Source organism: Microcebus murinus, chromosome X, assembly GCF_040939455.1.
Source record: "Microcebus murinus isolate Inina chromosome X, M.murinus_Inina_mat1.0, whole genome shotgun sequence".
NCBI lineage: Eukaryota > Metazoa > Chordata > Mammalia > Primates > Cheirogaleidae > Microcebus > Microcebus murinus.
The window spans coordinates 56319106-56346687 of record NC_134136.1 but is presented as its reverse complement, the minus strand read 5'-3'; the positions used below and the strand labels follow the sequence as shown (position 1 = coordinate 56346687).

The window sequence follows — 27582 nt, the reverse complement described above, 5'->3', positions numbered from 1 at the left end:
CACAATCCTTGCTTTCTTATTGTTTCCATATTCCTGTTATATTCTTTGCTTATCATTTTATTTTCAACCCTTCTAAATCTCTTTGGTTATTGTTAAAGTATTTCATGTTGTGGTTGCTTTGTGTGTGTCATTAGGATTTTTAGGAAAGTCTTTTTATTTTCCACCCTAACTTGTTTTGTTATGTAGTCTTGTCTTTAAAAAAAACCACTTTATTGAGGTATGCCTGACAGACAAAAAGCTGTACATATTTCATGTATATAGCTATATGAGTTTAGAGATAAGTATACATCTGTGAAACCATCACTATCTGTGCCACAAGCATATTCATTACCTCCAAAAGTTTCCTCTTGCCCTCTTTTTATGTTGATATGAACACTTAACAGAAAATCTACCCTCTTAGCAAATTTTTAAGTATGCAATACAGTATTGTTAACTATATAGGCACTATGCTGTACAGGAGATCTCTAGGGCTTATTCATCTTGACTACCTGAACCTTTGTACTCTTTGACTAATACCTCCCTCTTTCCCCACCCCACCCCCAGCCCCTGGCAATCTCAATTCTACTCTCTGCAGCTATGAGTTTGACTATTTTAGATTCCTCATATAATAGGGATTATGTAATATTTGTCCTTCTGTGACTGGCTTATTTTTCTTAGCATAATGTCTTCCAAATCCATCTATGTTGGTACAAATGGCAGGATTTCCTTCTGTTTTAAGGGTAAATAATATTCCATTATACATATATATGCCACATTTATCCATTCACGCATGGATAAACATTTAGGTTCCTTCCATGTCTTGGCTAATGTGAATAATGCTTCAGTGAAGATGGGAGTGTAGATTTCTCTTTGAGGTCCTGATTTCAATACCTTTGGCTATATATCCAGAAGTAGGATTGCTGGACTATATGTTCTTTTAATTTTTTGAGGAATCTCCATACATTTTCCATGGTGGCTACACCAGTGTACATTCCCATCAACAGTGTAAAAGGGTTCCTTTTTCTCTACGTCCTCACCAACACTTATCTTTTGTCTTTTTGATATAGTCATCCTAACAGGTGTGAGGTGCTATCTCATTGTGGTTTTGGTTTGTATTCCCCTAATGATTAGTGATGTTGAGCACCTTTTCACATACCTGTTGGCTGTTTGTGTGTCTTCCTTTGAGGACAGTCTATTCAATTCCTGTGCCCATTTTTAAATTGGTTTATTTGGGTTTTTTGCTATTGAGTTGTAGGAGTTTCTTATATGTTATCAGATACATGGTTTGCATATATTTTCTCCATTCTATTTTTTCCTTTCTAGTTATTCTTAGAAAGTTCTTTTAGAGAAATCCTACAACTAAACAGTATGTATAATAAGTAAATTAGTTTTATCTCATTAGACTTTTGTGTGAAAGTTTTACACATTAGGATCAGTTTATATGAGGTGGATTTCCCTTCAGATGTTTCTTTTTGGGAGGGGATGTTTGTTTTTTAAGACACAGGATCTCACTCTGTTACCCAGGCTAGAGTGAGTACAGTGGTGTGATCATAACTCACTGTAGCCTCAAACTCCTAGGCTCAAGCAATCCTCCTGCCTCCACCTCCCGAGTACCTAGGACTTTAGGTGAATGCTACCACACCTGGCTTTTTTTTTTAATGTAGAGGTTAGGTCTCACTATGTTGCCTAGGCTGGTCTTCAAACTCCTAGCCTCAAGTGATCCTCCCACCTCATCCTCCCAAAGTGCTGGGGTTACAGGCATGAGCCACCATGTCCAGTCTCCTTTAGATGTTTGAGCATTCTAGATAGAATGTGCTGAGGATTTCAAGATGTAACTGAGACTTCTTTCTTTGTGTCCCACACATTTTCTAGCACATTGAGTCTGGAGAATGGCAAGTTAACTGTGCTCAAAGTCTAGTGCCAGGGGGGAAATGGGCATTTATTGAAACCTTAAAATCTGTACCCCCATAATATGCCAAAATAAAAAAAAATAATTAAAACTTTAAAATAAATAAATAAATAAATAAAAAAGTCTAGTGCCAACCAGGCTTTACTGAAATGCTACTGTGTTATTTGATAATTAAGCTTATACATAATGGCATATAAAACTACTTTTTAAGATATATCTTGACACAGATGTGAAATGTATTATTTTTGGCTAAGAAATGAATTATTAAATTTTTGCACCTGAAAAGAAAAATTGCAAGGAAAAGGGTGTTAGGCATATAAACATCCCTGATCCTACAGTTTTCACTTTGTTTTTGAAGTTATTTCATTATTAAGATAGTATATGTCTATTATTTGAATTTTTTAGAATATATAAAGAAAGAAGCCAACATTTTGGTATCTTTTCAGATATACTGCCAAGCATAGTTTTATATCATTTGGCCCTAGTTGTAAACACAATCATTTTTTGGTATTTAATTTTCAAGGCTTGTATTTTTTTCTCTTTCAGCGTTGTTGTCCAGATATGGTAAATAACTTTTTAGGAATTATTAAAGCAGAACTTTCAAGTGCCGAAAACAAAAATAAGACTAGTTCAGAGAAAGGAAAATTGATCATGTTAGTTAGTGACTTTTATTATGGAAGACATGAAGGAGCCGCCGAGGAAGAACAGAAGACTTACACAACTTTTAAATGCTTCAGTTGCTTGAAAGTTCTTAAAAATAATATTAGGTATGTAAGTACTTATTTTAATTTTTGCTTAAAAATTAAGATACTACAGATAGGAATATCGAGTCTTTATTTTTCTGTGCCATCCTGGGTAAGCAATTTTAACACTTTCTGCTAAGAACACAGGCAGGTTATCATGTTGAAAAGCTTTTGTACTTTCTTGTATTTTAGAAATTTGACTTCTGAATACACCTAGTTATATTTTTTTCAGATAGCTAATGTAAGGATAAAACGTATTTTAACTTAGGGAAAATTACTTCTTTCCCCTATATTTATCATTGAACTAGGAGTTTTGTGAGATATTTTTATTTTCTAACTGTCTTTAAATCTTTTCTTCATATCACAAGAACCACCACCTTATCCAGTGTGACCTCCATACTAGTCTTATTTAAAGCTCAAGTTTTTCAATTCATATTTATAATTTTTAGCCCATTTACCTTGTAGAGAAAGTGATCTTTTTTCGGTGATCTTCTTTAGAGAAGTACCAGTTCTATGAAACGTGTACTTTCATTTTATAATTTAACACATTTTAAAATACAGATTTAACTCCCAGTGGAATTTTAAAGATTTTATTATTGTATGCTTTAAATTCTGGAAACTTGTGCTTTGCAATATTTGACTTACATGCATGTTACGTATCTATCATTTTAAGTGAGATAGTAACAAAACAAAGTAACAAGACATAGTGATTGGTATTTTCATTGCTTAAGTAACCTGATGTTTATATCAGGTGAGGTTACTGTTCCAACATTTTATTATAAAAATTTTCAAATATTCAGCAAAGTTGAAAAGTTTTTACAGTGAACATCTGTCTATCACCTCAATTCTACCATTAACATTTGCTATACTTGCTTTACCATGTAACTATCCATAGAACCATGTGATTTTTTTTGGATACTTTTTCCAAGTAAAGTACAGACATTTACTAAAACCAAAGGAGGAAAGAAGATATTTCAAGGTATACCATAACCAGCTCTAAAGAGTGTTTTAGAGGTGTGAAAAAGAGAGATGTCAAAACCTTCATAATGATTGCTATCTAGGTAGATGACATCAATACTTTATTTTAAAATTATTTTCTTTAGGGATTCATAGTGAATAATTATAAATAGTTGACCCTGTCTTAAAATTGCTGTTTTGATTGAATAACTTTACTTTGAAATTCAGAAAAAAGCTTTAGCAAGCTCTTTGAAATAGTTATGCCCATTTATATTGTACTCTCTGCTATTGAACATCATAGTTCCTTCTCATAAGAAGCCTTTTAGAGAAGATGAAATAGCAGAATGTAAAACTGAAAAATGGACGGTGCTACAAAGGGCACAGTCTGCAGGAAAAATGAACAGTTTGTACTAACGGTAAGCCAGTATCATTAAATAAAATAAAAGGTTCTTGTAATTATAGGCATTAAAATCGCTATTGCATGCATTTGGAAACCAAGATGCAAATAAAAATACCAATAATTTATCTTTTAAGCAGCTTGAAACCTGTTGTGTATCTTCAAGGCCTTCAAAAGATTTCTCTTATGACTGTAGCTGCTTTTGGTGGTAGGATTCCCTTCCTTTAAGTATTATATTTTAAAATGTAAATAGTGTTTCATGTATAGAAAAGAAGCCCAATATTTTTCTTTGCCAAAAGAATATTTTTAAATCTCAAATAATGATGAAGAGATATAGCCAATTAGTGATATTTCATACTAACTACATTAATGAATAATTTTAAAAGCAAAAATTTCATTCATATAAGTGTTTACTAAGCTACTTAAATTATTTATTTAAAGTGCACACTTTTCTAGAGGGCTTGAGTCATACAACTACATTTTTAAAATTTAGGTTCAGATACTTATTTGTGAGATTTTTCTTTGGTTATAAATCTGACTTTTTGCACCTGTTGACCATCATTTATAGGTTTATGAACCATATGAAACACCACTTGGAACTTGAGAAGCAGAACACTGAGAGCTGGGAAAACCACACCACCTGCCAGCACTGCTACAGGCAGTATCCCACACCCTTCCAGTTGCAGTGCCACATCGAGAGTACACACACGCCCCATGAGTTTTCTAGTAAGTGACAGTTTCATTGAAGTCCTGTGTATTAATTGCTTTTGATCATCTGAACTGTGGGGAAACCTAAAACATTCTGACAGAAAAATAAGAATAAGAAATAGACTTCGTAATTTAAGAGCAAAATTGAAAAATAAGTTACAACTTTTATAAACTTAAATACAATTTGTTACTAAAGCCAAGCACAATGGCACATGGCTGTAGCAGGCAGGAAGATTGCTTGAGCCCAGGAGTTCGGGACTGTGGTGCACTGTGATCATGCCTGTGAATAGCTATAGCACTCCAGCCTGGGCAACATAGCAAAATCCTATCTCTAAAAGAAAAAGAAAATAAAAAAATTGTTGCTAAAATTGTAGTCCCTCTTGTAAATAATTCATTAGTGGAAACTTCCTTGGCATAACTCCTGCGTTGTGTATAGGGGACTAAATTAGAACACATACATTAGACTCCATGGTTTTCAAATTTGAAATCAAGGGCTTTGATGTATTTTTAAATATAAAAAGTAACTACAGTGGTAGTTAAAATTCACAGACTCTGGAGGTGAAGAGCTTGGATACAGATCCCAGCTCTGCCTCTTAATACAGATGCAAGATCTCAAGCAGTTTACTTAATTTTTCTGTGCTTCCAGTTCCTCGTCTGAAAAATGGGGATAAAAATAGCAGCACCTTCCTCAATGGTGTTATGAGAATTAAATAAGCTAATATCAGTAATGTCCTTAGTATAGCATTACAGAGTTCACAGCTATAGAATTGTTAGAACTACCATCACTACTACTATTGCTATCATTACTTATTTTGGATGCACAAAATGAGTCTTTTTATATACATACTCAAAATGGTATAATATGTTTGTTTTTCACTTTCAGCTATTTGCAAAATCTGTGAATTATCATTTGAAACAGAGCATATTCTTTTACAACATATGAAGGACACTCATAAACCCGGTGAAATGCCATATATTTGCCAGGTACATACGCATTTTATTGTGTACTTAGATGTTTGTTTAGTTTTCGCATGCTACGAAATAGTTTTGTTCTTTTGATTTTTATTAACCATTTAAATAAAATTAGTCACTATGTTAAAATTAAAGACCCTCTTCATTAGTGGAAACTTCTTTGGTTTAACTCATGGGTAGACTAGGTTTTGCCTGCAGGCCATAGTTTACTGACCCCTGCACTAAACAGGTAAATGCTCTGCTGAAGAAAGACAATCATATGGCAGAAAGACAAGAATACAGACACACCAGGGAAATAGGAAATGCTTTTAGTTATAGAGAACCCAATCAAATACTTTGAGATTAGTGTTTTTCCATAATTTGGAGTGGCTTCCAGTAATAAGAAGAAAGCAAGATAAAGATAAATTGCCAATAGCATAGCCTGGATGCTATTTAAAATCTAAAGAAGAGAATACTCTGTTTTATATAGCAGGAAAAACTTTATAGAACAGGAGATATCAGTTTAAAAATTCACATCAAGATAAGTAGTGGTATGGCTGGGCACGGTGACTCACGCCTATAATCCTAGCACTCTGGGAGGCCAAGGCGGGAGGGTCACTCAAGGTCAGGAGTTCGAAACCAGCCTGAGCAAGAGTGAGACTCCGTCTCTACTAAAAATAGAAATTAATTGGCCAACTAAAAATATATAGAAAAAATTAGCTGGGCATGGTGGCTCATGCCTGTAGTCCCAGCTACTTGGGAGGCTGAGGCAGGAGGATTGCTTGAGCCCAGGAGTTTGAGGTTGCTGTGAGCTAGGCTGATGCCATGGCATTCTAACCAGGGCAACAGAGCAAGACTGTGTCTCAAAAAAAAAAAAAGAAAAAGAAAAAGATAGGTAGTGGTAGATCTGAAAAGAAGAATGGAGTCTAGCTACATTTGGGAATATATATATAAACTTTGAAAGATAACATTTCTGTTTCAAAGATTAACTTTATTACTTGCAGTAATAGGATTCTTGGTTGTATAGATAGCAGAGCTGTACTAGTAGTACATAATGTTCTAGTTCTAGTACATTATGTACTAGTAGTACATAATGTTCTTCTAAACAAATGACCTGTTATTGCTACTTTGATGTAATTGCATATAAATTATAACATTTCAATTTAAACTAAACCTTCTTTATATTTCTAGGTTTGCCAGTTTAGATCATCAACATTTTCTGATGTAGAAGCTCATTTTAGAGCATCCCATGAAAACACTAAGAACTTGCTATGTCCATTTTGCCTCAAAGTTAGTAGAATGGCAACCCCCTACATGAATCATTATATGAAGCATCAGGTGAGATTAAGCAGTTCTCAATTATTCATGTTGTCCTAGTGAAAAGAAACAGATCTATATCTTAGATTTGTTCTGGACAGAAAACAAAGTTGTTCTGAGTGACACAATTTACAATTTATTTTGAATTGCTTGTGAAACTTCCACTTCTCTTCCTTGCCTGCTTTCTGGTGACATTGAGGCTCATAAGGAGTAAAAGTTCTGAAAAATAGCTATAAATAGTAACCCTAGGATGGAGAGAAAAAAAGGAAGATGAGTGGAACATTTAGGTTAGATATTTCAGGGTTTAAGAATGGTGGGAGGCCGGGCGCTGTGGCTCACACCTGTAATCCTAGCTCTTGGGAGGCCGAGGCGGGCGGATTGCTCAAGGTCAGGAGTTCAAAACCAGCCTGAGCAAGAGCGAGACCCCGTCTCTACTATAAACAGAAAGAAATTAATTGGCCAACTGATATATATATAAAAAAAAAAATTAGCCGGGCATAGTGGCGCATGCCTGTAGTCCCAGCTACTCGGGAGGCTGAGGCAGAAGGATCACTCGAGCCCAGGAGTTTGAGGTTGCTGTGAGCTAGGCTGACGCCACGGCACTCACTCTAGCCTGGACAACAAAGTGAGACTCTGTCTCAAAAAAAAAAAAAAAAAAAAAAAAGAATGGTGGGAATGGGAGTGCTTTTGAAGGTGCTTATCAAGAGCAGAGAAAATAGTAAATTTGAACTGAGGAAGATAAGATTGAGGACTGAAAACCTTCTGTTTTACTGTTTCTCTTCAAATGTTATTTCTACTTCCTAGCCCACTTTTTGTTATGAGACATGTGGTTGTCATCAATGACCCAGAATGGGCTTTTGTACCAAGTAACAAAGGAAACAGCAAGGACACTTATTATCAGATATGTGAGCTATGCCAGAGAACTATATTTAGATTGTAACTTGTTTCCTGAATGACTTTTTCTACTTCTGCTATATAATTTCTGGGATACCAGTATTAGTGCTTGCACCTTTCCCTTGAATTCTGATTTTTGCTTACTGGTTCTTTTCCTGAAACAATTAGACTGTCCTTTGGGTTGGAAAACTTTAATGAAATAGGCTATTCTTGAGTGTTTGAAACATAAACAGTGCCTTTGCCAAAATCAGAAGTCAGTGGATTTACTCAATCTGATCATGTAACCAAGTTTTGCCTCCTCACTGATCAGCTCATTACATTTATTATTGATTGCACTGTCATGGCCAATTTATTCATATTAATTGGAAAAAATCATAAAAGTAGAATTCCCAAGTACATTTAGGATCACCTCTGTTATGACTTGAGATGGTACCAACATATTTGTTTTTTTATCCTGATAGGCCACCTCACCCTTAAGAACCTTTGGCAAAGTCTTTCTGGTCTAGGGTTTCCCCAACAGTATTCAGTCGTATATATTCCCCTCTAAAATTGTTCCTGGTAAAAGCAATTTGGTAAATGGCTGGGTTTACAAAATTAACAAGGTTGTTTTTATTTATTTTTTAAAACAGGATTTTTCAGATCCTTTAATATGCTAACAGATACTGTAAATCTCTGAGCAAGGGACATATAATGTTCCCCAAACTTATTTAACCATTGAACTCTTTATTTGCACAATACCTATTAATACTTCTTGAGCAATAGAGTTTGGGAAGCACTGTTCTTCATGCTCTATATTTCATTTTTTGGTCTTTGATTTTGAAAAGAAGAATGAAATATAAACCAGTAGGTCTGACTATTTAATTATGAGAATTTTAACATAATTATTTCTCCTATGCTTTGCTAAGCTCCAGAGTGATATAGATATAAATGTGGAGGAAGTGATATATGCTTAGAAAAGCAAGAAAGACATGAGTGGGCCCACTATGTGAGCTGTGTCCATAAGTGATTCATCTGATCTGTAGTCACTCTTCATACCCTAAGTTGTATGTGTTAACTTACATGTATATTGGAAAGAGTTATCCCAGCAGGTCTGGGTTGCTCAAATATTGTACAGTTTCAGAAGGGCCTGCTTATATAACTGGTCCTTGGTTAACTCCTACAGATAAAGCTCTTAAAATGTTCCCTGTGTTACTAATAAGAATATGTTACATACCTGGAACCTTGAGCCTTATTATACAAGCTTGTCCATATAATTTGTGAAAAAAATATGATTAGAGTGACCATCTTCTGCTTTTCTTCTGGGGGTATGAAGATTTGGTGACTTAACCCTATAATAGACCTGGGCTGTTAGACTCAAGAGAGCTTCCCTGTCAGACACTTTACACATACTGCTACAGTTAGTTGCTGAAGGATTGATTAAGTGTGTCCTGTGCAACTCCATTGAGAGAGAGCTCTTGGAAGCTGGTGCCTGGTATCCTCTAGAATCTACCCAATACACCTTTTTCCTTTATTAATCCTTTTCTGTTACCTTTAGCTGTAATAAACCATAGCTGTTAGTATAACAACATCTGAGTCCTTTAAGTCTTTCTACTCAATCATCAAATCTGGGAGTAGTCTTAGGGCCCACAAGTACTGTCTTAGTCTATTTGGGCTGCTATAACATATTACCATAGAATGGGTGGCTTAAACAACAAACACTTGGCCAGGTGAAGTGGCTCACGCCTACAATTCTAGCACTCTGGGAGGCCGAGGCGGGCGGATTGCTCAAGGTCAGGAGTTCAAGACTAGCCTGAGCAAGAGCGAAACCCCTTCTCTACCATAAATAGAAAGAAATTAATTGGCCGACTAATATATATAGAAAAAATTAGCCCGGCATGGTGGCGCATGCCTGTAGTCCCAGCTACTCGGGTGGCTGAGGCAGAAGTATTGCTTGAGCCCAGGAGTTTGAGGTTGCTGTGAGCTAGCCTGGGCAACAAAGCGAGATTCTGTCTCAAAAAAAAAAAAAAAAAAAAAAAAAAACACTTGTTCCTCATAGTTCTAGAGGCTGTAAAGTCCAAAGTCAAGGCACCAGTAGATTCAATGTGATAAGGGCCTCCTTCCTGGTTCATAGATGGCCGTCTTCTCACTGTGTCCTCACATGGTGGAAGGGGCAAGAGAGCTCTCTGGGGTCCCTTTTATAAGGACACTGACCCTATTTATGAGGGCCTACTTCCATTATCTAATTATTTTCCAAAGGCTCCACTTCCCAATACTATCACATTGAAGATTAGGATTTCAACATATGAATTGGAGGGGACATAAACATTGAGTTCATTTGAGGTGCTCAATTTTTTTAAGGTTGAAGTACCTCAGATATAGGGAGTCAGCAGTGAAAGGATTCCATTGATAAGAAGGATCATCAGGCTTCCCTTAAGATATTTGCAGTATGCATAATTATTCACAGAAGACTCAAAAACCAGAGCTAAGCAGGATTATACGCTTGTAATTGCAATGACATTATTAGTGCAAATTTATATAATAAAAATGTTGACTCTATGGTTCATTTTGTTCTTTTTAAAGACTTTGGTTGTAACTTTTTCCTAAAAGTAATATAAGATGTGTTGAGTGATTTTAGAGTTAGCAATCAGTTTGTGCAACTTTTCAGGAAGGATGAAAGAGTTCAGATGTGTCAAATATCCTTATCAGCTCTTTAATAATAACAGTAAGTAGTTACCATATACTAATCACTTTCCATTTGACAATTACTGGTGCTTTTACATGCACTCTCTTATTTAATCCTCATAGTCACCCTATGAAGCAGGTAATGATTGTTTCCATTTTATAAATAAAGAAACAAAGCTTTATAGAGAGTAACTTGCCCAGTGACATATTTCTTAATAAATGGCAGAGCCAAAAATGGACTTACAGCCCAAGCTTTTACCACAGATTCATATTCCATATTGATATTAGGTCTAAAAGCAGAAATTATAGATAGTCATAATTACCGTTGAAAATCCCTTAGATCATTCAAACAATATAGAATGCTTGTCAAAAAGTTCAACACAGATAAATTTTTTTCTACCCTTGGAACAAATCACTATTTCTTTGGTTGAACATCATGTTATACAGAAACATACTGTATCATCATCAAATACTAATACAAGTAGTGCTTTTAAAAAATGAAATAATACTTTGGTATTATCTATGCTGGAAGATGGTAAAATAGTGGTTTTTAAATTATTTGGATATTAGAATTAAGAGTAATTTCAGTTCCCAGAATTTGAGGTGGTAGAAGTTACTATTTTTAATATTTCCTGTAAACAGAAAAAAGGAATTCATCGTTGTACAAAATGCAGACTACAATTTTTGACCTGCAAGGAGAAAATGGATCATAAGACACAGCATCGTACATTTATAAAGCCTAAAGAACTAGAAGGATTGCCTCCAGGAACAAAAGTGAGTTTTAATGTGTTGTATTTTAATATTTTGTGTGATGATAGAAACAAATTTCTGCCTAGTTTTATCAATTGAATATAATATTTAAATTCACTTATGGTTGTTATTAAGACCTTACTTTGGGGTTTTAGCATTCTTTTTTTTCTATTTATTATTATTATTATTTTTTGAGACAAAGTCTCACTTTGTTGCCTGGGCTAGAGTGCCATGGCGTCAGCTTAGCACACAGCAACCTCAAACTCCTGGGCTCAAGCAATCCTCCTGCCTCAGCCTTCCAAGTAGCTGGGACTACAGGTATGTGCCACCATGCCTGGCTAAATTTTTATATATATATTTTTTTCTTAGTTGTCCAATTAATTTCTTTCTATTTTTAGTAGGGACGGGGTCTTGCTCTTGCTCTTGCTCAGGCTGGTTTTGAACTCCTGACCTTGCATGAGCCACTGCTCCCAGCCTCTATTTTTTTTTTTTTAATTACTTAGAACCAACTTCATAGGTTTTATCATTCTCATTCTTGGAAAGAATAACTTCTAATCATTGGTTTTTTAGTTGATTGACATGTACTTTGTTGGAATAGTATTTCTAGTACAACTAAATTAACCGTAGACTAAGTCAGCAGGTTGTTTCAATGTTCTGTGGGCTGTTTTTGAGCTATTCCAGTTGTCAATGTATATGTTTGTTTCAGCTGCTAGACTATAAGGTGTTTGAGATCAGGAATCATGTTTAACTTATGTTGTGTCCACAGCATCTATCTTAAAGTGCCTTGAATGTCATAGGTTTGTTGAAGTTAGTATCACTGAATCTACTGTCAAAAAGCAAGTTCTGTTTCTGGATAGCATTGCTGCTTTCAGTGAGCAAGCACACATATTACTGCAAATTTCTCTTTCCCTGTTTGCTTATATGCATATGTTTTCTCTGACTTCTTTATATGAAGTTAGCTCATGAATGTTTGCTCCAATGGAGGGATGTATAACCCAAAGTAAAATAATCCCCAAGCGTTTATATTTGGCTTTGGGTGCATACCTTTCAGTGTGAGTATTTCTGCTATTTGAATTAACTGAAATAATGTAAAGCAATGTTGTAAACATTCAGTGTCCCTCCCTATAATTCATTCATTCCATTTTGGGCTTAGACATGCAAAATACTAACGTAAGCAGTGCAGTCCTCTCTCGTATCTCCCCTTATTAATAATATAGCAATAATAACGAGAATATTATTACTAAATGACACAAAATGTCCTATAGCACTTTAGAATTAAGCTTTCAGTGTGCTTTTTCATACATTCTGTTATTTATGTAGTGATCAGATGAGATAGGCAAGGCAGATATTATTCCCAAATTACAGATGAAGAGGCTTAGAGAGGATAAATTGTTTACTTAAGTTGACATGGCTAGGAAGAGGTAATACTGAGATTTTACTGAGATTTAACCTCAGGTCTTTTGACTCCTACTATAGTGCTTTTTATATGATACTAAACCACATGTATTTTATGGGACTTTATAGAGTTTGCTTCTCAAGCATATGGAGGAAGTATAGTCAAATGATTAAAGAGAATGTTAGTAGGTGACTGTGTTTTCCATTATTAACCAATGGATATAATCTAACATTTTTTCCTAAATACTAAATGACAAATTTTATATTAGTTCCAGTTAAGGAAATTCTGAGCATTATTACAATCTCCATGCTGTATGAGGAATTGATGTAACTAACCTCCACCATAACCTTTAGAAGCAGAAATTCTGTCCAGTGTGCCCCCAGAAAGAGAACGTCACATATACTGGACATCTGTTTTGTAGTCCAAAAAGTACAAAGGTCATACAGACCTTTCCAGAGTTACTACTTAAGGCTTTGAGATTTAAATTTGACCTCTATATTTATGAAAGCCTTTTAGTTCTGTCAAAGCATTAAAATAGCCAGGGAATGTGCTGTTTTGATATTCATATAATTTTCTCTAACTCCTAATTATTCTTTAATATCCATGTTACTACCATCAATGTAAAACTATAACCATAAACAAATATCAAGGTAAATTTAATTTAATTGGTATGACCATTTAGAATAAATGGGAGACATATCTGTGCTGCTTTTTAAATGATGTTTGACTTTTTTTATTGCAGTGATTTTTTTTTGGTAACAGCTTTATTGAGATATAATTCATATACCACACAATTCAGCCATTTAAAGTGTGTAATTCAGTGCTTTTTAGCATATTTGAAGAGTTGGACAAATATTACAACAATTTCAGAACATTTTTGTCACTCCCAAGAGAAACCCCATACCCATTAGCATTCACTCCCTATTTCTTCTCCACCAGCCCTGTGCAAACGTCTTTTATTTTTTTTATTTTTATTTTTTTTTGAGACAGAGTCTCACTCTGTTGTCCAGACTAAAGTGCCATGGCATCAGCCTAGTTCACAGCAACCTCAAACCCCTGGGCTCAAGCAATCCTTCTGCCTCAGCCTCCCAAGTCGCTGGGACTACAGGCATGCGCCACCATGCCTGGCTAATTTTTTCTATATATTTTTAGTTGGCCAATTAATTTCTTTCTATTTTTAGTAAAGACAGAGTCTCGCTCTTGCTCAGGCTGGTTTCGAACTCCTGACCTTGAGTGATCCTCCCGCCTCAGCCTCCCAGAGGGCTAGGATTACAGGTGTGAGCCACCGAGCCCGGCCCCTGTGCAAAACTTCAATCTACTTTTAGTCTCTATGGATTTTCCTATTCTGGACATTTCTTATAAATGGAATCATACAATATGTGATCTTTAGGAACTGGTTTCTTTCACTTAGCATAATGTTTCTTAGGTTCATCCATATTTTAGCATGTTTCTGTACTTCATTTATTTTTGTGTCTGAATAATACACCACTGTGTGGATATTCCATATTTATTCATTCATCAATTGGTGGGCATTTGGATTGTTTTCTCTTTTGGGCTGTTATAAATAATACTGCTATAAAAATTCATGTACAAGTTTTTATGTGGACATATATTTTCATTTCTGTTAGAGTGGGATTACTGGATCATGTGGTAACTCTTTAATATTTTGAGAAACTTCCAAACTGATTTCCAAAGTGACTATACCATTGTACATCCCCACCAGCAATGTATGAGTGGTCTCGTTTCTCTACATCTTTGCCAATACTTGTTATTATCCATTTTTTTTATTATAGCCATTCTAGTTGGTGTGAAGGAATATCTCAGTGGAGATTTAATTTGCATTTCCCTGATGACTAATGATGTTTAGCATCTTTTCATGTGCTAATCGGCCATTTGTATATCATCTTAGAAGAAATGCACATTCATCTATTTTTTTCCTTTGGTTGCTTGTGCTTTTGGTATCATGTTTAAGAAACCATTGCCTGACCCATGGCCACAAGGATTTACTACTGTATTTTTCTTCTAAGGATTTTATAGTTTTAGCTCTTAAAATTTGGTCTTTGATATACTGTGAGTCAGGAAGGGGTCCAAATTCATTCTTTTGCATGTGAGTATCAGTTGTTCTAGCACCGTTTGTTAAGTGATTCACTCCCCCATTGGAATTGTTTTGGTACCCTTGTGAAAAACCAATTCACTGGCCAGCACAGTGCCTCATGCCTATAATCCTAGTACTGTGGGAGGCCAGGGTTGGAGGATCACTTGAGGTCAGGAGTGGAAGACCAGCCTGAGCAAGAGTGAGACCCCGTCTCTAGTAAAAATAGAAAAAATTAGCTGGGTGTGGTGGCTCATGCCTATAGTCCCAGCTACTCTGGATGCTGAGGCAGGAGGATCACTTGAGCCCAGGAGTTTGAGGTTGCAGTGAGCTATGATGATACCACAGTGATCTAGTGAGGGAAACAGAGTGAGACTCTATCTAAAAAAAAAAAAGCCAATTGACTATAATTGTGAGGACTTATAGTGATGTGTTTTAATACCAATGTGATAATTAATTTTCTAAAAATATATATTGCCTTTGTTTTTATAGGTTACTATCCGAGCTTCACTTGGACCTCACCAATCAAAACCATCAACTACACCTTCCAGTTGTACTCCAAGCACTTCTTCTCTTCAGGTCTCACCTCCAAAGTCTAAAAATACAACTGCTAAAAATCCTACAAAATCTAGTGCAAGTAAATCTAAGACAAGTAAGTCTCATGCAACTGCATCCACTGCAAATAAACCTCGTACAAGAAAGCCAAGTGGAGGTATCTCTAAATGCAAACCAAAACCCTCTTCCAAGCAAAAGAGACAACGCAACAGAAAAAATAAAATCAGCATAGCTTTGAAGAACTTAAGGTAATCTCTTTTATTCCTGATATACAATACTAATTTAATCTTAAATATTAAAACTTTATTATAATATAATTTATCATATCACATTTACATTATAATCACTTATCTAAAATAAAGATCAAGCGATAAAAAGGTTCTTTTTAAAACTTCTGAGCAGAACTTGAATTACTGTGTTTATTTTATAATTTTCATCTTTTACACTAATCTTATTTTTTATGCTTTTATCTTATGATACTTGATTTGGTTAATTTGATCCTTTTTATTCCAAGGAAACATTAACTAGTGTTATTTTTTATTTATTTTTTTTTTTGGAGACAGGGTCTTGCTCTGTCTCCGGGCTAGAGTGCAGTGTCGTCATCATAACTCACTGTAACCCCACACTCATGGGTTCAAGCAATCCTCCTGCCTCAGCCTCCCAAGTAGCCTGGACAATAGGCATGCACCCCCATGCCTGGCTATGTTTTCTATTTTTTGTAGAGACAGGGTCTTGCTCTTGCTCAGGCTAGTCTTGAACTCCTGGCCTCAAGTGATCCTTCCTCATCAGCCTCCCAAGTGCTAGAATTATAGGCATGAGCTACCACACCCAGCCTGGTGTTAAATTTTTACACTTATTCTAGCTTATTGTTTCAAAGCCAATTTTCAAATTATAAGTCTGTATTTAAAGATATTAATTTAAACATCTTGGCTTCAATTAATAAAATGTTAATGAGGCTGTCCCGTATTACTTTGGTTTTACAGTATATATTTATCATTTTTTTTTCTGTCTCCATAAGGTGTCGTCGGGGAATTCACAAGTGCATTGAGTGTCATTCCAAAATAAAAGATTTTGCAAGCCACTTTTCTATATATATCCACTGTAATTTTTGCAAGTACAACACTAATTGTAACAAAGCCTTTATAAATCATATGATGAGGTAAGTTAAACATGTAAACTGCCAATCAAAATTGCCATTTGGGAAGTTTGTTTTTTGGAAATGAAGTTGTACTATTAGAAGCAAGGTTGTCTCATCAAGGAGCTAAAAGGGTCTAGAATAGAGAACTTTTGCTATGTTCCTTGTACTATTTTCCGGCATAATAACTCTCACAATCATTGGGACAAAAACTATAAGAGCATTCTTCCCAAGCTTGTAGGAAAAAAAAAATAATAAAAAATAATAATAAAGTTTAAAAAAGAAAAAAGACTATAAGAGCAGTTAGACTAATGAAATTAGAATGGATTTATTTAAGAAAGTTTGTTTTTCTATGGGGATTTTTTTGGATATCTCTTGAAAAGTGGTTGTTTTAAATGTTTTCAGTATATTTATCAAATAAATATAGTTGATTCTCTGTATCCATGGGTTCTGCATCTGTGGATTCAACCAACTAGACTAAAAATATTTTTTTTTAAATTGCATCTGAAATAAAAAGATACGAGAGAGAGAAGATACTTAATAGCATAAGTTCCCAAGAAGTCTATATATGGGATCCCGCATCCATATGGAGGGATTAGCTCCTCCTCTCCAAGATGGTGTCTGCTTAAACTCTGTGTGTTACTTTAGGATGGTGGTTGAGGAATCAGTCTTGGAGCCACACATATCCTCTAAATCAAAGGTGGGGAACCTTTTCATATTGGAAGGCCACATTAATTCAGCTATAATCAAATAAGACTGCATTCAAGAAACTCGAATTAGATATACTTAAAAATGTACATTATTTTGTAAAAATCTAACAATATGTATTTAATAATTTCAAAAAAAATGAAAATTATTTCTTAATTTTAAAGTTAACCTTTTAATGACTCTGTTGTGTCTGCTTTTTGTTGGAAAGCATGTGAATTTTTGGTTGCAGCATGGAGGTCTGCAGTTTCAGTTGATCCTCTAGGTACTTGTATCAGTCATTTGTGACCTTAAGGGCATCTTGATTTGGGTTAGGTAGGAGAATGTAGATTCTCAGCAATAAATAAGTGGTTGAAAATCAAGAAAGCACTTCTTGAGCATGTTGCTGTAGGTATGAGTATTCTGCATTTTTCTGGATTTCAGTTGGCTCTTTCTTAGCATCAATGACTTTAAAATGTAATCTACTGAGAGTTCAATTAATTCCATCTGTAGTTCTTTAGGTGCCTTGGTGACATCAACTAGGTGAAGCTGAAATGCTAATTTGAGTGTAATGTCATGATTCTCAAAGTCAGTGAACCTTTCATCGTGTTCTCCAATTAATAGGTCTATAACAGCTGTGTATTCTTCAAATGATTCACGTATATCATCCTGCTCATCAGTGACCTTTGTTAAGTGGGGAAAATGTTCATCTGAAATTTCCCTTTGAATAGTGTTTTGGAAAAAAAATTGCATCTGTATTAGACACGTGCAGGCTTTTTTCTTGTCATTATTCCCTAAACAATACAGTATAACAACTAAGTACATAGCATTTACATTGTATTAGGTATTATAAGTAATCAAGAGATGATTTAAAGTATACAGGAAGGTATTCATAGGTTATATGCAAATGCTATACCATTTTATATCAGGGACTTGAGTATTTGCAGATTTTGTTATCTATGGGAGATCCTGGAACCAGGATCCCATGGATACTGAGGGACAGCTATATATGTAACCTCATGAGTGTTGTCCTCTGCATAGCAGTCACTTTGAGAGGCTCTAGGTTTTTTAATGGTGCTCAGAACCTTATTTTCTCTTTCTCCCTTTCTCTCCCTCTCTCTTCCCCTCCCCCATCCATCTGTCTATTTGTCTTTCTAGCCATCCATCTTTGCATGTATTCAATAAAATGTAAAATGAGAGACTATAGCGATATTCTGGTCATAATGCAACTGTTGGGATTCATTTTCATATATCTATTTGAATTAAATTATTTGAGCACCTGCTGTGTACTCTATACTAGGAAAAGACTTCAGAGCCCACAGTACTTTTATTTGGACCTCGTTACTGAGCCTTACTTTATTCCTTCAGGATGAGTTTTATTTTAAATAGCCAAAAAGTGTTCAGATACAGCTATGATAAATTGATTATTTACATCAAGATAGTTGCATTTATTTTCAGTTAGAAATAAGGTATAACCAATAAAAGTGGTTTTCTTACAGATCATGGCAAGACCTCTGTATTACTTTCTGATCATAGTCCACTACTACTTTGACAGATTCGCCCACATTTTTTGACAGCTTCAGCACCTAGCTCACAGGGGTTTTTCCCCCTTGATGACCAGCCTGACCTCATGGTACCTTGACTTCTTTAGTGCTAGCATTTCACATCCACCTCTAACTTGTATCCCTTTTCTTACCACCATCCCGTCTTACTCATCATAGACAGTATTTATTTTGAATTCTCATTACCCCCTGACTTTCAGGTTCTTGACCCCTTTTTCTAGCCCAGCAGCACCAATCCAATTTTGTAATCAACCTCACCCTCCAGGTCATCGTTTTGAATGCTGCTTTGTTTTTATCCTAGAATCCTTTATATCTTCAGTCATGCTTAGCCTTGCTATCCTTAACTCTTTTATCCTTTTTGTTCTGTGCTCAGTTCTAGACTACAAACTGCTTGATTCAGCTCCGAATTCATGATCTTTAACTTTAATTTGGTCCTGTCTTTTTAAAAGTACCTCTTTGAGGCCGGGCGCGGTGGCTCACGCCTGTAATCCTAGCACTCTGGGAGGCCGAGGCGGGCGGATTGCTCAAGGTCAGGAGTTCAAAACCAGCCTGAGCGAGACCCCGTCTCTACCATAAAAATAGAAAGAAATTAATTGGCCAACTAATATATATAATATAAAAATCAGCCGGGCATGGTGGCTCGTGCTTGTAGTCCCAGCTACTCGGGAGGCTGAGGCAGGAGGATCGCTTGAGCCCAGGAGTTTGAGGTTGCTGTGAGCTAGGATGACGCCACGGCACTCACTCTAGCCTGGGCAAGAAAGCGAGACTCTGTCTCAAAAAAAAAAAAAAAAAGTACCTCTTTGTTTTTATCTACTACATCTGTTTAAACCATTTTCGGTACCCTCAAGATTTTATTCTAGTTTTTCAGTTGTTAACCTTCCTACTGATTACTCAAAGGTCATCCTTTTTGTTTTTCTCAAGATTAACTTTTTTCTACCTCAAGATTTTTTTCCTTCATCCAGACATTAATCTCAGAAAACAGACATGCGCTATAACAACCATTTAAAAAAAAAAAAAAGAAAAAGATTTTAAAAAACCAGACATGTCCCATTTTTTTGAAGTTAACCCTTGCTCCTCATCTCCTACATTCTGCATTTCCTCCACCTTATTCCATTTTTTCAGACCTTTAGTTCATATTTTTCTCTCTACCACATTCCTTCTGCCTGCAAATATTTTCAGGATTTTTTTTAGGGTAAGGGAGATTTGCCTTTACTTTGCATATTTTCTTGTCTTCCTTTTGCCATCAATATTTGTAAAGAATATTCTTTACTAGCTTGTCATTTTTTATCCTTTGTAATTTGAGTGTCACCCTGACCTATAGCTAAAACTTCTCCTTTAAAGGTTATCAGTCATATCCTAATCACTAAATATACTCACTATTTTTCATTCTTACTCCTCTGTGACTTCCTCAGCGTATTTGACATTTTTGATCACTCACTTATGAAACTCTTTTCAAGTTCTGTTTTTCTTCTTCTTCCTTTTTAGCTACTCTATTTAATTATCTTTTCTTCCTTCAACTCTTCTTGCCCCTTTATAATCCCTTTCTTGGTATCTTAACCACTCGCAGAGTTTTACTTTTTACCTTTCAACTGTAAATATTCCGATTTCAATGCTGAGTTTTCCTGAGATCCAACTCTTTATTTCCATTTGATATTTTCGCTTTTGACTCACTAGCATCTATATATTTGCATAAACATGAAGTACCAGCTAGAAATAATTCACTGTCCCAAGTTATGAAGCTGTCTTGATCTGCCACCATATGGCTTCCTGAGAGTCCACCTTCTGCAACTTACCATTCTGCCTTCCCACTGCTATAGTGGTTCTGCATCCTCTCTTAAGTTGCTCCAAACCAGACTCCAGCTGGCCTTTCCCCTCAGTACACCACTGGGAGCAATTTCGTTCTCTTATTCTGTGCTTTTCCCCTACTTCAATGGCACCTTGATTCCCTCGTTGCCTCAGGCACCTCCCCCTGAATGGTACACCCTCACATTCTACCCAGTGTGGACTTTTATTATAGGCTTGAGCTCTGTATATACAGAAGCTTCATTTTCTCAGAGGTTGTATACTTTTATTCTCATATACAACAATTCTGTGGCCAGAAGATAGGCCCCCCCAAATTGATTAATCTTCCCCAATGTTCCGCAATGTAGTTTCTCCATATTCAATATCTAAAGTGGCTTTTTATGTTTTTATTTTTTATATTTTTGCTTCCAACACTATTTTGAAGACAGCTTTTTATATTCTTTTTTTTTTTTTTTTTTTTTTTTGAGACAGAGTCTCACTTTGTTGCCTAGGCTAGAGTGAGTGCCGTGGCGTCAGCCTAGCTCACAGCAACCTCAAACTCCTGGGCTCAAGCGATCCTTCTGTCTCAGCCTCCCGAGTAGCTGGGACTACAGGCATGTGCCACCATGCCCGGCTAATTTTTTCTATATATATTAGTTGGCCAATTAGTTTCTTTCTATTTATAGTAGAGACGGGGTCTCGCTCTTGCTCAGGCTGGTTTTGAACTCCCGACCTCGAGCAATCCGCCCGCCTCGGCCTCCCAGAGAGCTAGGATTACAGTCGTGAGCCACCGCGCCCGGCCCTATATTCTTGATTATTCCCTGGATTGCCCCTCTCCTTCCTTTTCAGTTCACCTTCTATGCAATATCTGGTCAACACAGCCACTCATAAGGATCATTCCTTTCTTGAGTTCTGTAACACTCAAGTTATTCTGCCTAGCATCTCTATTAGCTCTTTGAGAGAGGAGCTCTTTGTATTCACCTTGGCACCTATCCTGAGGATATTTTCTTGGAATTATATCTGGCCAGAATCTTTTCATTTCCCATGCGTATATATTATGCTGGTGATGGTTACCTTGTGTCTGAGGGTAACCATTGACCTGGTGTGTTGGCTAGTTTGAGTTTGTCAGTGCAAGATAGGGCCAGTGCTTCTCAAACTTTAGCTTGCATAAGAATCATCTGGAAAACTCATTAAAACTGATTTCTGGGCCCCACTGACAGAGATTAATTCAGTAGGTTCTCAGTGAGGCTTAATGAGGTCTACTTTATTTAATATGCTTTCTTTAGGCCGGCACAGTGGCTAATGCCTGTAATCCTAGCACTCTGGGAGGCCGAGGTGGACGGACCGCTCGAGGTCAGGAGTTCAAAACCAGCCTGAGCAAGAGCGAGACCCCCGTCTCTACTACAAATAGAAAGAAATTAATTGACCAACTAAAAAACATATATACAAAAAATTAGCCAGGCATGGCGGTGCATGCCTGTAGTCCCAGCTACTTGGGAGGCTAAGGCAGTAGGATCACTTGAGCCCAGGAGATTGAGGTTGCTGTGAGCTAGGCTGACACCATGGCACTCACTCTAGCCTGGGCAACAAAGTGAGACTCTGTCTCAAAAAAAAAAAAATATATATATATATATATATATATATGCATTCTTTAAAAGTTATCTTAGTAATTGCAAAGGACTCATTAAATGTTTCATTTTACTGATGTTAAGCAATGGCATTTAGCACATGTAGTGTTTACTTTTAGGATCATTCATATTATCCCTCCTCCCTAAACATATTAAGATTAGAAAGTAATAAATAATTATTATTCTTCATTTCTATTATAGAAAAGTACATTATTAGCAAATATATTTTTAAATTGTTTTTGCTCTTAATAGTTGAAAAAATTTAATTTGATGCTCTTTGCATTTTTAACTCTTTGAGTACCTTTTTAATAATAGTTCTGATCATCTAAGAATATTGTCAGGGAAATACATTATTAGAAAATATACAGGTAAAATTCTCACGCCTGTAATCCTAGCTCTTGGGAGGCCGAGGCGGGCGGATTGCTCAAGGTCAGGAGTTCAAAACCAGCCTGAGCAAGAGCGAGACCCCGTCTCTACTATAAATAGAAAGAAATTAATTGGCCAACCGATATATATATATAAAAAATTAGCCGGGCATGGTGGCGCATGCCTGTAGTCCCAGCTACCCGGGAGGCTGAGGCAGAAGGATCACTCGAGCCCAGGAGTTTGAGGTTGCTGTGAGCTAGGACGCCACGGCACTCACTCTAGCCTGGGCAACAAAGCAAGACTCTGTCTCAAAAAAAAAAAAAAAAAAAAAAAAAGAAAATATACAGGTAAAATGGAATGTAAGATAAAAGTCTTGAATTAAATAGAGATGACTGTCTTAATCTGTTCAGGCTACTATAACAAAATACCATCAATTGGGTAGCTTATAAACAACAAATTTATTTCTCACAGTTCTGGAGGCTGGAAGTCTACAATCCAAGGTACTGGCAGATTTGGTGTCTGGGTGAGGGCTCATTCCTCATAGACAGCACTTCTCACTGCATCCTCACATGGTGAAAGTGACAAGCTAGCTCTCTAGGGTCACTTTTATAAGGGCACTAACCCCATTCATGAGGGCTCTGCCTATTACCATCACCTTGTGGGGTTTAAATTTTAACGTGAATTTTGGGGGAACATGAACATTCAGATCGTAGCAGTGACCAACAGGATTTTATTATTTAGATTGTGATCTTATATTCAAAACTAAGAAATAAAGCGTAGTTTTGAAATGTGATCATAAAATTAATATGACTTATTGTGTAACAAAATTAATAAAATCTTGTTTGTCTTTTGTCTCTCCAGCTTTCATAGCAGCCATCCAAGTAAACGATTTTATATTTTTAAGAAGCATTCAGGAACACTCAGGTAACTAGTTGGTCTTTTTCCATTTTCCCTATTGAAAAATTGTAGTAACTTCTTAAAACCTGATGTTGGAGTGCCTATTTGGGAAATCTGAATGATTACTACTTAACATGATAAAGTTCTGTTTATTATATCCTTAGACCAAAAGGGGGAAATAGCCTGTTATCTTTGGCTGAACTGTCTTTTAGCAGTGCCAGGTATTAAGATGAAACCTTCAGGTATTTGCATTGTAAAAGAACAAAAATAAAGCTCTGCAACAACATTTGAATAGAAGTAAGTTTATTAAAACACTATAATACTTGAAATCGATATATAGTCTTCATAATTCTTAGGGGTTTTCTTGAAATAAAAGCTACAACTTTTTTGTTGTACAGAAAGACTTGTTGATTAATATTTCTAAAGCCGTTGATAATTAACCTTGGTCACACCACACACTAAGCTCAGAAACACCTTTTTTTCCACATTCTTCTGGTTCCTTTGACTGCATGTTTTATTCATGTTGACAGACATTTGCCAGGCATTGAATAGTACCTAGCACATAGTAGGCACTTGGTAAAAAATTTGTTGAGTAAGTTAATGTATATGTTAAAAATGACATATGTGGTTGATGTTGGACCAACAGCTCATTTGGCAGAGGAAAGTTTGATTTTATTTTAAATATATATTAGTCCTGTGTTTAACCACTTTGGTACGATGCTTACTGGCAGGAAACCTTGCCCACAGCCGGCACTCATAGTCCGAACAATAGTTTGTGCTGTGCATTGACGTCGAATCTATTTTGCTCTTGTATGATGAGGAAAGCTTTAAAGCACTGAAAGCTTGTTTTACTTTACAGGCAGCTTTCCTTGTAATGTAAATCAGAATAGGTAACATTTACATATATGTTTTTATTACGTTATTTTTAAATGTTCACAATTTTATTTTGATAAATGAAAAATTAGAATAATCATATCAGGGCTGTCGGCTAAAGTCGATGCTCAGCTGTGCACCTTCATATCATGGCTGTCAGCTGAAGTCGTCGTACACGTTCATCTGTGGCTGTCGACTATAGTCGACGCTCGTACTGAAGTGGTTAACAGATTGCTAAATTCAAGGAATTAAATAATAAGCTATATTAGGCATTAGTTTTACTGTAATTTTTTTTTTTTTTGAGACAGTCTCACTCTGTGGCCCGGGCTAGAGTGCTGTGGCGTCAGCCTAGCTCACAGAAACCTCAAACTCCTGGGTTCAAACAATCCTCCTGCCTCAGCCTCCTAAGTAGCTGGGACTACAGACATGCACCACCATGCCCAGCTAATTTATACACACACACACACACACACACACACACATATATAGTCCAGAGAATTTCTTTCTTTTTTTTTTTTTCAATAGAGATGGGGTCTCGAACTCCTGAGCTCAATCTGCCCACCTCAGCCTCCTAGAATGCTAGGATTACAGGCGTGAGCTACCACGCCCAGCTTGAAATTTTTTTATAAGAATGAAAAGGGATTTATTAATTCTAAAGATGAGACTTTAATTTTATTTTTACCATATTGTAATTCTATAATGTAGTTTTTGTAATTACTATTTTGTTGAAATGTTTATTCTTTAGCTATTTATTATGTATTTGTCACATATAACATGATGTAGCAGGTCTTATACAGATGACAGTAATGAAGAAGAAAGCTTTGGTACCAACCTTCAAGGAATGTCTAATCTATTGGACATTTTGGTTATAAGGTGTGAACATAAATAACCACAGTAATACAAGGAGATTTGTAATAAGTGCAGTGAGAGTTACTAATTTCAAAGAGGAGAGAGGTTTCTAGGGGAAGAGGCGATGGGTATATACAACCACAATGAGTAAGATGTGCAACATTTGGGGGAGGTGGACACGCTTGAAGATCTGACTCAAGGGGGAAGAGGGGACATGGCCAATATATGTAACCTTAACACTTGTACCCCCATAATACGCTAAAATAAAAAAATTTAAAGAGACAAAAAAAAAAAAAAAGAAGAAGAGGCACGGGGCTATTCCAGTTGGAAGAAATAGCATGAATAAAAATGCAGAAAGGAAAAAACAGAAACCATACACATTCTTCTGAGTCACAATGTATAACTAGTAGTATAATTTGGATAGAGCACGAAGTTCATATAACACGGTGTTAAGATCAAAATCTGGGCTGGGTGCAGTGGCTGACACGTGTAATCCTAGCACTTTGGGAGGCCAAGGCAGAAGGATCACTTAAGGCCAGGAATTTAAGACCAGCCTGAGCAAGAGGAAGACCCCATCTCTACAAAATACAGTAAAATTATCTGGACATAGTAGTATGCACCTGTAGTCCCAGCCACTAGGGAGGCTGATGCAAGAGGATCACTAAAGCTAGCAGTTTGAGGTTGCAGTGAACTATGATGATGCCACTGTACTCTAGCCCAGGTGACAATGGGAGACCCTGTCTCAAAAAAAAAAAAAAAAGAAGAAGAAGAAGAAGGAAAGATCAAAGTCTGGGGGAATAATTTTGAGCTTAGATCCAGATTGTGAAATCCTTGAAAACAAAGCTAAGGAGTTTGGACTTAATTTTAATTTGGAGGACATTGGGGAAACCATTGGTATTTTGAATAGAATCAAATGTACTAAAGGAAGATCAATTTGGAAGGATATACAAGGTAAGTTGTAGCTGCATGAGGCACATAGACTGGTTATTCTATTGAGGTTAAGACTGATTTAGTACTGACCTGGGTTAAGTTAGCAATGTGGCATCATATTTAAGAACATAGGCTTCTGGAATCAAAGGGCTCAATTTCAAACCTGGCCTCAGTTTCAAACCTGGTCCTGGCCTTGGTAGGTTACTAATCCTGACCCTGTCCTCTATAAAAAAGTGATAATTATAGTGCCTACCTCTGGGTTGTTATAAGGTTTAGATCAGATGATATGTCTAAAACCCTCACGCTGGCACAGAGTAAGTGCTCAATAACTTGTTAATATTATAAAATGTTCAAAACATCTAATGTTTTAAGGAAGAAGAAAATCAGAGATAACTATAATTTTGAGCCTCAGTATTAGAGAAATGGCATTATAAGAGGGACCAGTCAGGAGAGGTGATTTTTGAGAGGAAAGTACATGATTTCAGTTTTAGAAAGATAATTTTTGATGTGTAAGAGTGACAGGAATGAATATACAACAGGCTGTTAAGGCCAGAGCTTCAGGGGAGTAGTAAGTCGAAAGTATGCTACTGGTTTTTATTCCTATACAGGTGAAATATTTAAGTTTAAAGTATATGACCAATGTTAAAAGAATATATATGCATTGTTAATAAACTGATAATGATTATATTATATATATATTACATGATTTATTTTTAAAACCTTCACATTTCTTTTACAATTTTATTCTCACTTAAATAAGACACTAGATTATAAGCCCCCAAAACTGTACCCTTTTTATTCACTATTGTATCCATAATACCCAGTATTATGTGTGAAGAAGGTCCTCAGCAAATGTAAACTTACATATTTAACTGAATGAATGTTACATCCTTGCTTTGCAGGTAGGCAAAGTCATGGAAAAATTGTGACTTGCACATGTTACAAAAATTGTTAAGGGAGGCAAGACTGGGCTTTGGGTCTCTTAACACCTAGCTTTTAATAACAGGTTGAGAGGGAACAATTTATAAAGCATTACTGCTGGCATAATTTAGACATGGCTATAGTACCATTTTCTAGAGAATCATTTTAGATATATCAGGTTTATATAACAAAATTGGGAAATGAGGGTCATGGTACATAAAATGAAAATCAAGTTAATTAAGTGGAAAAATAATTATTGAACTCATGCATATATTTCCATAAAAGATAACTTCTCTTTCTTACTGTCTTCTTTTTTCACAGGGGCATTACTCTAGTGTGCCTTAAATGTGATTTCCTAACTGATTCTTCTGGATTAGATCGTATGGCTAAACACTTAAGTCAACGTAAAACTCATACTTGCCAAGTGATAATAGAGAATGGTATGTATACATAATTGTGTTACTTTGAATTTCTGATATTTATTCCAATATTTTTGGTCAGCCATAATATGGGCTCTTATGCATTAAATTGAAAATCTCACTCTTCATATATGCTATTTTAAACATAAAACTCTTCTTCTGATTTCAGTTTCTGAAAGTACCTCAACTTCTGAACCTACTTCTGAGTAAGTTGAATTTTCATTCAG

General features: G+C 35.9%; 1 protein-coding gene across 6 annotated transcripts in view; it reads left to right on the top strand.

Annotated features, from left to right (window-relative positions):
* ZNF280C (zinc finger protein 280C) overlaps positions 1-27582 on the top strand; it is a 53331-nt gene that overhangs the window by 23827 nt on the left and 1922 nt on the right. For 5 of the 6 annotated variants that reach the window (XM_075999577.1, XM_075999576.1, XM_012750412.3 and 2 more), the window contains 10 exons: positions 2435-2655; positions 4554-4711; positions 5577-5677; positions 6836-6982; positions 11159-11290; positions 15247-15557; positions 16328-16468; positions 23328-23390; positions 27258-27376; positions 27525-27561. In XM_075999577.1, the coding sequence (XP_075855692.1) occupies positions 2435-2655; positions 4554-4711; positions 5577-5677; positions 6836-6982; positions 11159-11290; positions 15247-15557; positions 16328-16468; positions 23328-23390; positions 27258-27376; positions 27525-27561 (1430 nt within the window). Of the gene's footprint in view, positions 1-2434; positions 2656-4553; positions 4712-5576; positions 5678-6835; positions 6983-11158; positions 11291-15246; positions 15558-16327; positions 17228-23327; positions 23391-27257; positions 27377-27524; positions 27562-27582 lie in introns of those variants that run through there. The other variant, XM_075999578.1, reaches the window with a different exon arrangement.